The sequence below is a fragment of the Marmota monax genome, unplaced genomic scaffold, assembly GCF_021218885.2.
Source record: "Marmota monax isolate L192 unplaced genomic scaffold, Marmota_monax_Labrador192_F-V1.1 WCK01_AAM20220418_F8-fsc00042, whole genome shotgun sequence".
Classification (NCBI taxonomy): domain Eukaryota; kingdom Metazoa; phylum Chordata; class Mammalia; order Rodentia; family Sciuridae; genus Marmota; species Marmota monax.
This window is the reverse complement of record NW_026693008.1, coordinates 4273823-4288575: the sequence shown is the minus strand read 5'-3', so window position 1 is coordinate 4288575 and position 14753 is coordinate 4273823. Positions and strand designations below refer to the sequence as shown.

Genomic DNA, 14753 nt, shown 5'->3' with positions numbered 1-14753 from the left:
GCAATGGGTCTTCGAATTGGGCGGGGGCCGGGGACAGAACCGTCCGCTGAGACCAGGACGGATCTTCTACCCTGCCCTGGAGCGTCATTCCCTGGAACCCCAATCCCCAGATTCCTCCTCCACCAATTAGGACTGAAGGCAGCGTTGGTCTCCTAGAAGCTCGAGTTTGAATCCTTCCTACCTAGCCCGTTGACTCTGTGCATCTCGTTTAGATGATCTCTGCCTCTATTTCTTCAACCGTAAAGTGGGAATAATCAGCGACAGTTTATGGGTTATTGTCAACAACCCAGAGAATGGATCAGATTCCTGGCTTGGAACCAGTGCTCTGGACAGGAGTTTTTTTCGCTCGTGGAAGCCACTGGAGCTCTCAGCACTGAGCACCTACTGTGTACCACGCATTGGGCTCACCAACACTCAACTCACTTTCAGAGATACTTGGGGGTGGCCCTTTGCATTAACCATCGTTCCCTCCAAATAGGCGCCCCCACAGTGGAAATCCGCGTGGGGTCAGCGCCCAGCTGTCCTCGCCCCCTCAATGGGGAAGCTGCGTGGAAGCACACTCCCGGGCCCAGTGCCGCATTTCTTGCCGGCGCTGGGTAACATTGTTCCAGAAGACGTGGGCTGAATCGCGGCGCGGATATTAAAAGTGTGTGGGGAGGGTGGGGGGCAGGCCCGGCGCGACGCGCCAGTAATCCGAGCTCTTGATTATCCAGATTCGGATCAAACGGGGCGGCGGCGGCCGGCCCCCTCCTGGGAATGATTAGATGATTAATGTAATGCTGTTTGAAGGGTCTCTGTTTTCTCTCTTAATTTGGGTCATTACTTAGAAAGCAAGCGTGAGATCATTTCATCAGCGTGCTCGGCCGCGGAGATAGCTATTCAGGAAATGGGCTAACTGCGCAGTAATCAGGACCCAGGAGGCGGCAGCGGCGAGCTCAGGGAGCCCGGGCGCGCCCTCCCGCGGCAGGGCGCACGGCACCGGGAAGCCAACCCCAGCCCAAGCGCGCAGGCTAGGGAGCCCGGAAGCTCTCGCGTCCCTTATTCTCCAGCTCTAGCCGCCAGGGGAGGCTGGGAGCAGTGGTTACCTTCCTTAAGTTACCTAGAGGAAGGGACGTGCCTAAAAGCACCACAGCGAGGCAGTGCCCTGGCCTTTAACCCTTACACTGCGCGCCGCTTTTTACTGGAGCACCCAGAAGCTGCTCCCTAAATTCAGTCACTTTAACCCTTTAAATTTTTTTCTCACCCAATTAAAGCAACACCCAGAATCCCAAGCGTCTGAACAGTCACCAAATAAAAACTTGGCACCTCCTGGAGGCGGATGTAGGCCTTTTTGCCCTCGCTTCTGGGTGCTTTAGCACACAAGCGCCGCAAGAACACCAGTTGGGCCTCACCTTGGGCCCAAGTGCTCCAAAGGAAGTCGTATTGGGGCAGGGAAAGGTTATAAACGTCTATTTCGAATTCGTTCTTTGGAGTTGCGGAGTTCACCTTCCGAGGAGGGGATGGGGGAAAGAAAACGCGCACTAATGATTCTGTTTATTGAGTCATATGTGTATATATTCCGCGTTCGCTTGTACAGGAGGAATTACATGGCTGTATAAAGATGGCTGGGAACGCCGCGCTCTTCTGGGGCGCTCACGGTGACAGGCTGAGGTTAAAAACCTGCTGCCCGAGGAGAAGCCGAGGCCTGGAATTAAATACGTTTCGGCGCACTGGATTTAAATAAATTTCCTGAATATACAAAGGTGGGAGCCACGCGTTTGCTGCCAGTCATCGAGGAAACGTTTAACTTTCCAAAAATATGCTGGTTTTGATAAATAGATATTAGCCTCTCTGCTATAGTTTTTTTTTCCTTTTAATTTTAGAAATAAGTTTATACGTGTGATCTGTTTTTGGGGTGGTACAGGGCGGGAAGGGAGGACAAGGCAGTAGCTCTCAGCTCTGCACTGTCCTAGTCAGGTCCTTTGCGGAGGGGGCGGTGGGGCCCACGCTGTCGTGGAGTTTGCGCACGTGTTTCTTTAAGTCAAAGTTTCTGCAAAAACCTTTGCCGCAAGTGGTGCACGTGAAAGGCTTCTTGTCATTGTGGGTGTGCATGTGGAAGGTCAGATTGTAGACCTGGTGGAAGGCCTTGTTGCAGATGGTGCATTTGTACTGTTTCTCGCCGCTGTGGGTCAGCTTGTGGTTCTTGTAGTTCCCTACAGGAGACCAAAAACAAAAACAAAACAAAACAAAAAGTAGGGGTATGCAGTGGAATGAGAGGGCCCAAGCGTCCCGGGGGCGGCTCAGGTGCCCGCGCAAAGAAGGCGACGCTTGGCTAGGCGGGCGCGACCTCTTCGAGTGAAGAAGTTGTCAAACTTCGTATGCGTCAAGCCTGGGGCACTCCCCAAAAGGACGGAGCACTGAGTCTTGCGGAGCCGGCCCGAGCCCCTACCCTGCCCCGCACAGGGGCCGGTGAAGCTTCCCTCCTGCCGCGCTCCGCCAGCCGGAAAACTTTCGCAGCCCAGACACACCGTGTCCTTCTTCTAGCAGATGCCTCGCTCGAAGAAATTCGCACGAACCCAGGCTTCCTTCGCCCCCCCCCCCCTCTCTTTTTTTCCTTTATCATTTTTTAAAAAGTCACTCCCTCTAGTCTCCTAATAACCACCTGGAGATCCAAAAGTGCCTTGGGAAATCTGAGCAGGGCACAGGGCCTGGGGAACTGGGAATCCTACATGTTCCCCCCACCCAAGTCTTAAGTTGTTCCCAGGAGGCAGAAATTCCCTAGATATATATATTTTTTCCCATTTCAAAAGGGAGAGCCGAATACAAAGGGAATCTTTTTCTGGAAGGCTTTACTCTCTCCTTTTCCTACTTTTACCTCTTCTGCCCTCTTCCTTCCTTCCCACCTCCCAAATTCAGAGTCTCCCGGTGCATCCGGCTGGAATACAGGGAGGTCTATTAACCCAGGCCGGAAAGCTTCCACCTACACCCATCAAGACCCGATTCCAAAGAATCGCTCGGCTCTACTCTGCGGCTTTTGTGCTGAGGATCTCCAGATCCCTCTTTGCCGTCCCCCCCACCGGCCGCAACCCGCAGAGTAAAGTCTCGTGAGGTGGGGAGAGGGCCTCGCCGGACACTTTACCTTTTTGGTGAAAGCCTTTGCCACAAAATTCGCAGACGAAAGGCTTGTAGCCCGCGTGGATGCGGATATGCGTGTTGAGCGTAGAGCTGCGGTTGAAGGCTTTGCCGCACTGGTTGCATTTATGCGGCTTTTCCTGCGGAGAGGGGCGCGCGCACAGTAAGACTGAGATCACTGCCAGGCAGAGGCCACCTCCCGGACACCTCAAAAGGGACACGGTTTTCCCCGAAAGGGTAAGGGGGAAATCTTTGGCCATCCTATCCCCATCGCTCAGACTTGGGGTGGGAGGTTGCGTGTGGGCCAGGCCTGACCCGGGGGCCACATACCTGGGTGTGGATAATTTTGTGTCTGCAGAGCGTGCTGGCCTGGCGAAAGCCTTTGCCGCAGACTTTGCACACGAACGGTCTGGCACCGGTGTGGACCGGCATGTGGCGGGTGAGGTTATAGTGAGCGTTAAACACCTATGGAAGGACAAGAGGGGGCTTTGTGCCGAGTTCCACAGAGGGCCTGCTACCAATCCCAGGAGGCCACAGCCAACCTCCCCCAACCAACACCCCAGTTCAGAAACCAGAGCCCTTTAGCAAAGTGTTTCCCAGTCTGCTTCCACCAAGTACCGTGTGACTGCTGACAGCGGCATCCCCATTTTACAGAATAGGAAACTGAGGCCCAACCAGGCACCCAATTTGAGTACGCAGCTACTGGAGAGCTCCTCAACTGGAGAAAGGGGTGTTCAAGGCTGCCCCAGGGAAGCAGCCTTCGCCGGTCGCCCCGCCCGGCCCCCAGAGGACCTTGGGCCTCACCTTGCCGCACACCTCACAGGTGAAGTTTTTGGGCTTGCCGTCTGCAGAGCCCCCGGGTAACTTGCTGTGACTCTTGACGACCCCGCGCTCAGCGGTCAGGGCCGAGTTCTCCTTCAGCACCTGTTCCAGCGGCGCGGGCAAGCGCTCCTTATGGGGATAGGGAGCTGGATGGGGGAACTTGTCCGCAGCCAGGCCGGCCAGCTTGGCGTTCTCCAGCAGAAAGAGCTTGGGATGCGCAGCTAGAGCTGTGGGAGCCTGCGCGTTGAGGAGGCCAGAAGGGAAAAGGTGGCCGCCGAGAAGCTCGGAAGGTGGGTATGCGGTCGAGTCCAGGTAGTTGAAGTAGTAGAGCGAGCCGCTGGCCGGCAGCCCCACGGCTTGGTTGATGACCTGCGGCTTGATGACCCTGCCCGCGGGCAGTGCAGACGGTGCAAGGCCCAGCTCGGCCTTGCAGCACACGCCACAGTTGGTTTTGCACAAGCCGCTGGCGCCACACACTGGGGCCCCCCCGCCGCCGCCGCCGCCGCCGCCTCCTCCTCCTCCTCCACCGCCGCCCGCCCGGAGGCTGCTTTTCCAGAGCTCAGAGTAACTGAGCAGTGTCTTGGACGGCACCTCGTAGCCTAGGGGCTGGAGGGGGATCATACAGGGCAGCGGCGAGCAGAGGTTGAGCAGTTTCTTGCTCTGGCTGCCGTCCGCCTCTAGCGCCCCAGGCCGGGGCTCAAAGGGCGCGCGGGGTTCCGACGTCTTGGCCATGATGCGCTCGATGGAGAAGGCCAGCGTCTTGGAGGTGGCCGGCGACGCTCCGGCGCGCGGACAGGCCGGGGGCACCATGGTCTCCAGGGAAGCCGAGCTGGCCATGGCGCACGGAGCCGAGCCGAGCCGGGCTGGGCCGGGGCACAGCCTCTCTCCTCTAAGTCTGCATTCCGGAAAAGGCAGGGGGGGGGAACCGCAATTTAATAAGCACCTAGTCGGGCCGGGTCACCCATTTGCATTCAAATGAGCAGAGGCAGAACAAAGTGCACCCAAGGGTACCAAATTACCGCCCATTAACCCGGCGCGCAAAGGAACCCACCAGCCCCTGCCCTGGGACTATGAAAGGGGGAAGGGGGAGGGTTTACAAAGGAAAGGGAGAGAGGGGAAAAAAGAGAAAAGAGCCTCAAATTAACCCCCCTGAGCCCTTCCCTGGACCCAGGCCTCCGCCACGCGTGCTGGGAGCTGGACAGTGAAGGGGCAAAGTTAAAGAGGACCGGGAGAGCCACCTCGCTTTTACCTCTTTCCCCCACCGCCAAGGAGATGCGTTCCGAGCCATGCAGCGTGTCTCTTCTGTCACATTTTGATGGCAAACATCTTCCCCTCCGCGTGAGATCACTGTCTTTTACATTCAGCTGACATCACATGAAGTCACTTGAAGTGGAATGACATGGGCGGCGGCGCGGCTCCCGTAGCGGACCGTGTGTTCCCCCGCGCCTGCCGGCCGCCGCCGCCACCGCCCCTCAAACTTTAAAAGGAGGCAACTGGCGCCCGCGCTCCCCTCGGGAAAGTGCGAGCGGTTTGCGAATCGGGAAGGAGGGAAGAGACGGGAGGGGGGAGGGGTAAGGAATCGTGATGGTTTTGCCGGTGGAAGGAAGGGGGGGGAGCCCAAACCCAAACCTAGGCAGAGTTCCGTGCGTGATTCACAACTTTGGGGGCCTACGGGTTTGGGGGCACGCGGGGAATGCGGGGAGTCCCGGACGCGCTGCCCCAAAGGGCCCCCGTGTGTCGGTCTAGTCACCGAAGTATCCCTTAGCCCTCCGCAGCCGAGCTGGGCATCGTGCTAATAAACTGCCATTTACCCACGGAGCCGGCGAAAGCCCCGAACACGCGCAAATGATAATTACCTCATTAGGATGTGGCGCATGGACGCGGGCGTCGCGTTTGGAGGGGGGAACTTGTTAATGGGGAAATATTAATTTATGCAAAAGCAACGAGCTCGCCTTGGCTGGCGTCGGAGGTCGGGAAAGAGCTCCCGCCGCCTAAGGACGACCTCGAAGCGTCCGAGAGAGCCAGGCCGGGATCCCCGGGGCCTCTGCGCGGGGCGGGTGCGCCTCCGGCTTTCTGGACTCCCCACCTGAGGCCGGGGGTGTCTGCACTGAGAGCTAGAGGACTTTTTGAGATCCTAATCGATCCGAATTGCTGATTTATGATCGGGTTTCCAAGGCAAAGCCGGGCTCTGAGGCTGGTTTAGGGCTGCGTGCGGGGAGGATTCGGAGAGCAGTTCTCCCCGCTGATGGGTACTTACTGTTTGTATAATTGAGAAGGTCCAATCTCCACCTGTTTAAGGAGCAGATTGAAACAGCAGAACCTCCCCTGGATCCTATTAAAACGTTTTTCCTCCTAAGGCCATTCAGTCGAACCAATTTTCCGAAGTGATTCATAGAGCTGAATTCTGCCAAGGCAGCTCTTTCACTTTTAGCCACTAAAGCACCGCGTGGAACCGGGTTTTGTGTTTTTCTAAAATAAAGAGAAGGATTATCAGAGGGGAGAGGGAGGGGGCCTGAAGGGGGGCGGGCAGAGACTTAGTGTGGCCAGAGGTACAGGCAGAGGGAAGAAAAGGCCCTTTTCTAGACAGGCCCCAAGTAAGTTCGGAGGAATTCAGCGTTTTGTGCCTAGCGCACAAAAGCAGCGCGCTCCGCGCTTGGTTTGGAGGGGCTGAATTCATCTGTTTGCAGACCATTCCACCTGCGTATCACAACAAACTGCTCAAAGACGCTCCAGCACTTTCAACAGGCCCGGTGCTCTTGGCGACAACAAAAGTGGTCGAGGCTGAGGGTTCTTATGGGGAGGGGTGGTGGCTAGCAAGAGAGCGAGCGAGAGAATTAGGTTTAGGAAAGGAGGAGGGGTGGGTGCAGGGGTTTTTGAAAACTTTTGGCTGGTTTTGTTCGCGGGACAATTATATCTTGCCAGCCGGCTTTTGCAAGACCACGAGCTTTGTAGCCGCAACCACAGTTTAAGAGGATTACGGTGGGTATAATATGAGCAAACAGCGTTGAGGGTTTGATAGTGAATTCCATCTCCAAAGACACACGATCATGTGGAGCTGGAGAAAGTGCTGGTGGAGGCAGATCCTTTCCTTCACTCAGGAACAGGTCTTGAAGGGCTGAGTTCCATTCCCATCCCAGGCCCCACAGCAGGGCAAAAATACCCACCCACCCCCAAACCACCAAGGGACGGGACAAGGAAAGCTCTAGTTTTAGCTGCTGGCAAATAACTCCCTTTTCCCTTGTAGAACTTCTCTTTCCTTCTACCCATCCATCCAGTTGTAGCTCCTCTGTCGTGCTATTTCAGAGCAGATATGGACAGATAGGGAAGAGAGGAACAAAGAGAGGTCTTTGAGGAAAAATGGCTTGGAGGCAGGCTACAGGAGGTTAATGTTCTCATTTTGCCAGGCTCAGAAACTGCCCCTAAATTCAGCAGTCTTAAGTCTGTTCCCTTAACATCACCCGCCCCCCCACCCCCGGCAAATTCCAGATTTCCAAGCTAGAGAGAGGCTTTCCCGTCTGGAGGAGAACATTTCCATACAGCCCATTTAATTTAGGACATGTTCAGAGAGACTGAATTTCAGCCCCAGTGTACTCCCTTCCCTATGTTAATAGGAACACAAGAGCCCAGGTTCCTCTCCTCTCCCACCAAACACGAAGCCAACCACTCACTCCAACATTGAAACAATATCAACACACCCGCAACCTCACAAAACCTGAATTGCTATCCGACTTTCCTGTGGATCCTGTTCGCCACCAGCATCGCACCCCAACCCTTTTTCCAAATTGGGTAATTGTTGATCTCCGCAGCAGCTGAAAGATCTGCTGGTTTGAAAGCTCCATCAGGCTGAAAGGCTTCTAAAGGCTTCCCGTGAACCTGCCTTGCCATCTCTAGTGCTTTTTTGTGGCTGTATAAGCCATCTCTCTCTCACAGGCATCACAAATGAGTGCTACCTCCACAGAAAGAAAACATTTGGGTAAAAACAAGTTGCCCCTAATGTGCCTCTCTTTCCAAATGTTGGGTGAATACACTGGCTTTTATGAAAGTATTTAATTAGCTTCCACAAACTTCTCCTTCCCTCGCCTGCAGATTATATTGAAGTGGAGGGTTGGAAACTATTTTACACCTTGCCACTCACATGTTAATTAATCTCTATCTAACCCTAATTGCAGTTTATTCAAGCACCGCTCAACAGCTCACCCACACAATAAACACTGATCCTACTTTTATACATATTACTTCACGTTAACACATTGAGTAATTAACTCCAGTACCAACTAATAGTGCAAACAAATATTTTCTGTAAACGAGATGATTTCAGGCAGAATAATAGAAGACTGGGGAAACGCGGTGAATGGTGGAGAGAGAGCTGAGATTTCCACTTGCTGTCCCCCCAACCCTCCAAATCCATTCTCCTAGGAAGCATCATTTTTTTTCTTTTCTGAGACTGAAATGTTATCTTTTTTTTTTAAAAAAAGAGGGATGATAGAAATTAAATTCTCACAATTTGAGGGAGTTGGAGTTCTGTGGGTTTAGGGGGGTGACGTTTTTTTCCCTGCCTACATATTTTCAGTGTGTATGTTGTGGGGGAGGGATCTCAGATAACCTGACACGGAAGGTTACACCAGACTCCAGCACTGAGCAGATGTTTCAGGGACAGAAATTTTCCCAGAACCACCCCTCTAATGACGTCCTGTCATTTAAAGCAGTGATTTTTCTAACCAAGTGGGGGCCAGGGCTCTGGTGACCTTCTGGAGTCTCTCTCCAAACCAGGACAAGCACAAAAGCTCCACTTTGGGAGTGCTGGTGCCCTGGGATGGAGAGAGGGACACCGTCTGTTGCCTGAGCAGGAGGTAGGTAGTCACAGCCCAAGGGAGACCTACTAGGCCGCAGTATGCTCTCTTCCCCTGTATTCCCAGACATGCTCGGGGCAAACAGGGACACCTAGGCCTGCAGGGTCCCGCCCAGTTCTACTAGGTGTGCCCATCACACAGGGCCACCAGGCCTAGGCCTCAGGTGCAGGCCTGCCTGGTTGGGAGAGCCCCCGTCCAAATCCAGTCGTGCTTGCTTCTTCACCATCTGTCCTTCTCTGGGGCTTCAACACCCAGCCTCGGTAGGAAAACACCAGAGTTAAGCCTGAGGCCCTTCTGCGGCCTGTTCCCTTCCCACTCTGCAGAGCCTGTGGCTCCGTGGGGCCTGACCTGGGCCTCGACCTCTGGGATTCGTGGCCTTGTGACGCGACACTCAGGCCAAACAACTCGCACACCCTTGATTGGGGATTTGGGCGCAACCCCAAGGACCTGAGCACAGGGCTTTAATTGAAATCGCAGTATTAAGCACAGCTGGCGGCTGTCTATTGATTTTACAGAAGCTTCTATTGTAAGAAGCATATTAAATATGACTGGCCCGGCTAGAGCTGAGCTTCTCCTCCCGCCCTTTCTCTCTGGCCATTTTATGGTCACTAACTCGAGCCACTGTTAATGATGACTTTAAAAAAAAAAGAAAAAGAAAAATACTTTCAAATGCCAGAAATCGCTCACACTTTAGGACAAATTACTTAGCTGATGCCTCCCTGCGGTGTAGACAACCTCAGAGGAAAAATCCCTTTCTTGTGCAAAAGCTCACATATTTGGGCCCCTTCTGGCATCACAGAAGGTAAAGACCACTCCAAAAAGGTGTTACAATGTCATTCTGTGTCTCTTGGTTCTGGATGACAAGGGACACTCTTCATTCTTTCAACCATTATCATTTTCTCATTTGATTTAATAATATCGTCCTCTTACTCACCTTCCCAGGGTGTCAGCTTTTGGTTGGGGGAGATGGTGCACTCACCTTCTGAGTTTGGGGAAAACACACATGGGGTGGACTTGATCTTCTTCCATTCCTCTTCCCCGTGATTTGTTTGGGGTGGTGAGGAAAAGCCAAACCAAACCCAAACAAACTTTAGGGTTTAAGTATTGCTTCCCTCTTTCCTTCCTTAACCCCTTTCCTTCCTTCCTAAGGATCATTTAAAGTCTGATTTACTTGGTGCCGCAGCGCTTAACCGCTACTGAAAATAGATTAACTTCTGAAGACAAATTCTTCTGCGACCCTCCTTCCCCACCCCCCAACCCCAGGAAGCATTTTATTGAAAACATTGGACCAGACTTGCCCGTGGCGGGTTTGTCCAAGGCACAAGGGCCCTCCGCCTTCCCTGAGCGTTGTTCTCAAGATTAGAGCTGTCGAGAGACAAAGAGCCCTAGATACCCTAGCCCAGCGAGGCCCAGAGCGCCTGGAGAGTTCCCGGGTTCCGGAAAGCGCTCAGTCCCAGGCCTGGGCCCCTAAGGACAGATGGGCCACAGCCCTTTGCTTCTGCCCGCATCTCTTGGGAGGCTGCTCCGCTCGCAGCTAGGGTGGCAGAGAGCTTGGCCCACTGTACCCGCTGCTGCTTTGCAGTTCTGGTTGCTTTCAGGGACTAGTCTGCAAATCTCAATGCACCCACAGACTGGTTTTTACCCTGGAGCAGGGGCCGCTGGCTTTGCAGCCTGGGGCGGGAGTGGGGGCGGGGGAGGGGCGATGATACAAACCTATCATGATTTCCAGGATCCTCCCAACACCCTACGCGATCACATCAGAGGACATTCGCAGTGTCTTCGGAAATCTGGGCAGTGTATGTGCTCCTAGGCCAGAGGGAGTCTCCCACAAGAGCAGATCTGCAGTCTCTACCCGTGCAAGTTTGGTGCGCTCTCCTCTCTGCCCTGGATGCATATATAATCACAAACATATATATGCATATCGTATATATGCATATGTATGCCTATCGTGTATATGCATGCAAGTATGTGTATATATATACTATCGACAATCTAGAAATGCCATTCAATTAGGAATCTGATCCAATACTCCCAGCGAAGCAATTCGCAAGCGGACTTGTCAGTTATCCAGGCACAGACGAGGAAGGAAGGTGACCAGGGCACCTGGATTTTCCGCTTGCACCCGATTTTGGGTGTAAACACAAAGGAAATGATCATTTATAAGGAACAATTATGTTTTTCTAATGCCATTATATATACATACACATATGACATAAAAAGGCATTTTGGTGAGTGTCGGGCCCTGCGTATGTGGGAGACGTTGATTTGCGACTCTCTGGGAAGATGGTTTAGGATCCTCTGTGTTATTTAACTTGGCAGCTGGTTAAACTCCGCGGTGGAGCCTGCCCAAAGGTATTAGCTTTAAGTGCTGAGAGCAGGCGTTAAGCCGGCAGGGAAAAGGAGGGACCAGCGGGGACCAAGGGTGAGATGAACCGATTTCAGTTTCCCCCAAACTTCTGTACCTTGACAGGGCAGTGCAGAGCAGAATTGCCTGATGCTTTGCGGAAGAACCCAAAACGTTGCGAATACCCGGCTTCGTTTTGCTTAGTTTTGGTAAGCACTTGCCCCTGTGTGTATACAAATGGCAAAGGTCTTTATTGCTCCTAACTCTGGAGCTCACACATCTTCAACTGAAATCCATCTTTTCCTTACCTGGGTAAAGATCTCTGATTGTTGCTGCACTCTGGGAATTTCAAAGTTTGACTTAGATAAACACAAATGGAAAACTACAAAAATGTCGCAGGGGAGCTCTTCCAAGAATGGGTCAATCTGGTTTTTGCCTCCCTAGCACACACAGATCGTTCCTCTTTGGGGATATAGCTAGGTTAGCGATTATCAGATGATTATTTGTAACTATTGTACACAGGCAGAATACTAAGTTAAATACTGCAGTCAATTCTCACATTGAGGCCCTGAGAGGCTAGTAACAAACGCAAGCTCACAAAACTGGTTAAAAGAGGTGGTTTTTAGAGCTGATATACTCCTAAGCACCATGCTTCAAACCCAGAACCCAAATCTAAACAACTAGGTTATACTTCTGGTGCAGTGTAAATTGAGACACTTTGGAAAAATGAGTTGGCAGTAGCTACCAAGTTTGAGTATTTCCGTTATTTATAGCCCAGCAATTCCACTTCCAAGTTCATACCCTGCAGAAATGCACACCTATGTTCACCAAAAGACAAGTACTAGACTGTGGATAGCAGGACCATTGTAGACCTAAATTGGAAATTGAATAGCCAGTATGATTGGAACCCATAAATAAATAGTAGTGTGTTCACAAAATGAAATGCTATATACATCAGTAAGGGTCAGCTCACTACAGTTATACTCAAGGTCATGAGTGAGTCTCACAAATATAGTGTTGAGCAAAGGTAGTCAGATCTAAATACTGGATACCACATGATTCCTTTTTGAAAAAGTTCTGAAATAGGCAAAATGGCGGCGGGGGGGGGGAATGTGTGGGCATAGATCAAAATATGTTTCCTGACCTGGGATTTGGTTTATGAATGTTTATCAAGCTGTGTATGCTTGTTTGTATACCTCTCTGTATATGTTATACTTCTTTGTATCTGCTAAATACACTTTTTAGTTTACAATTCTATGTATGTATTATAATATCAAGGTGCCTGTTAAATAAATGAATAATCAACATGAGTATGTTCAATTGCACCCAGCCACCAACTCTACAAAGACACACTGCCCCTCTCCTGGCTTTTGAGTAATGCTTCTTTAATTTCTTCCTTCGATGGACCCAATAACCATAGCAATTAATTGATCTCTCATACAAACTTTTAGAAAACCACCTGTATCCAAACTTCCAATATGGTTGTCTTTGGAGTTGCACAGTTGATCCAACTTCCAACAGAACCTTCAATGGGCTCAAGTATGCTTAATCAGGGGAGTTCTTTTGAAGTGTCCTCACCCACAACATCAGCAGAGGGGTGGCAGTTGTAAATTTGTACCTTGCCCTTGGTCTAGGGCTCCAGATGAATGGTCTAGGAACTGCACCAAACTTCCCAGAGACACATCTTTTTGGTTGTCTTGAGAGGTGAAGGAGCTGGTTGACAGCAGGAGGACAGGGTATGAGAGAGTCTGGCATTAATAGAAAGCTTTGGCAAGTTCTTAGACCTCAACTCAATGGGGCTTAGCCCTTGACAAGACCAGGGGGGGAAAAGACAGGATCTTGGCTCTCTGGCAAGTGACCCAGTTAACAAAACTAGCTGTTTTGCTCTGGAGAGAGTGGGGAAGTTTATTTTAGAAGGAAAAAAGGAAAAAAAAAAAAGGTCTGGAACACAAAACCAAATCAAATACTCTATAATCCCCTTGTGCAAATTCATGCTGCTTTCTGCCAGTGACTCCAGTAGCAAATCTGACCTCAGTATTTCAAGACAGATAACTAAAAACCTACAACTAAAAAAAGTATTAAGGCAGGGATAAGGAGTGCAGAAGGGCTGATGCCCTAATTCAGATAGACTCAAAAGATAAATCCTTTGTTCTGAAAAACTGAGAGGGGGTAGGACCTAAGGCGAAAGGATTCGTACATTAGTTAGCCAGCACACTTGTTTTGAAACTTTCTACACTTGGTACAATCTAGCTGCCTTATGAAGGTTCACACAATTCCTGCCCTTATGGAATATACATTCTGCCATGCAGCCAATAGTCATGCAGAGCTGCCTTCTATAAACCAACTGATGTGCCAAGTGTTGGAGGCTGGGTAATGGACATAGGGTGATACAAACTCTCAAGTGGTGGAGTTGGGGGAAAAGTAAAAAACAAACAAACAAATAGAATAGTTCCTTGGTAGTGAAGTTTACAAATTTAAGAAACTTCACGCTCTGGCAGAAGTTCCAGGCCAAAATAATAAGCAGTGGGTTTCTATGGGCATTCCAGTGATGGGCGGGCAGACTCACCCTTTGGCAGCTTCTTGCCTGGACTGCTTGTTGCTTGTTTTCTTGTTTTTCTTTTTCTGGGAATTGAACCTAGAGCTTTGCACATACAAGGCAAGCACTCTACCACTTGACCACATCCCCAGCCCTTTTAAATTTTTCTCTTGAGACAGAGGCTCACTAAATTGCCCAGATTGGCCTCAAACTTGTGATCCTCCTGCCTCAGCCTCCCCAGTCGCTGGGAATGATAGGTATGTACCACCGTGCTCAGCACCTGGCACTTTTTCTAGAGATAGAATTCTGGAGTGCCTGGATGTGGGTATCCCTGGGGCATGGAGTTTCTTGGGATAAAAGGGATACAATATCAAATTCCTCCCTGAGCTTTGTAGGGTTGTCTTTGAGGGAGTGTTTTCTGGAATCAGATCAAATTAGAAGCCTGATTCATTAGTTAGCTGTGTATCCACAGTCAAGTTAATCAACTTCTCTGAAAGCCCAAGGAGCCTGACTTTCACGGGAGATGAACACCTACCTGGCCACAGAGTGATGAGGATTAAATGAGAAAATGCACAGCAATTGCATTTTGGTGATGGGTCAATGAAAAGCCCTCAGCAAGGATGTGCTGTTGTTACAATAATTACTAATAAAGGAGAACTATATAAGAGGAGAGGGAAAACAAAAACAAAAACAAACCAAGAATCAAACCAACCAAGCAACCAACAAAAACCTCCAAAACACTAAACAAAACAGAACAACCACAGAACCCCCTCAAAACCAAATTCTTATTTTGTTCTTGTTTTTGTACATATGGTGAATTTTTTTTCCTGATTTAAAAAGTAACCAATGGAGAAATTTGGGGGAAAGAAATTTGGGGACAAGAATTTACCAAAGAAAAAATTGGGAAAGAATTGCAAAGAAAAAAATGAAAACTGCACGTCATCTTACTCCCCAGGAATTGCAGACAATTCATTGAGGTATGTTCTTTCTATGCATTCACAAGATTGACATTGTAATGAGACATACAGCTTTATCATCTGCTTTTTCATTTGATCTAGCATGAACATTTTCCTGGACTTTAAGTATGCTA

The 14753-nt window shown here is 50.5% G+C and overlaps 1 protein-coding gene across 1 annotated transcript; it reads right to left on the bottom strand.

Annotated features, from left to right (window-relative positions):
- Positions 1-1527: 1527 nt before the first annotated feature.
- On the bottom strand, positions 1528-5412 carry Fezf2 (FEZ family zinc finger 2). The gene is made up of 5 exons (XM_046452678.2): positions 5183-5412; positions 3916-4828; positions 3442-3576; positions 3119-3251; positions 1528-2192 (listed from the first exon to the last, which is right to left on the bottom strand). The coding sequence occupies exons 2-5, from the start codon at positions 4768-4770 to the stop codon at positions 1933-1935; spliced, it is 1383 nt and encodes a 460-aa protein (XP_046308634.1). The 5' UTR covers positions 4771-4828; positions 5183-5412; the 3' UTR covers positions 1528-1932.
- Positions 5413-14753: the final 9341 nt, after the last annotated feature.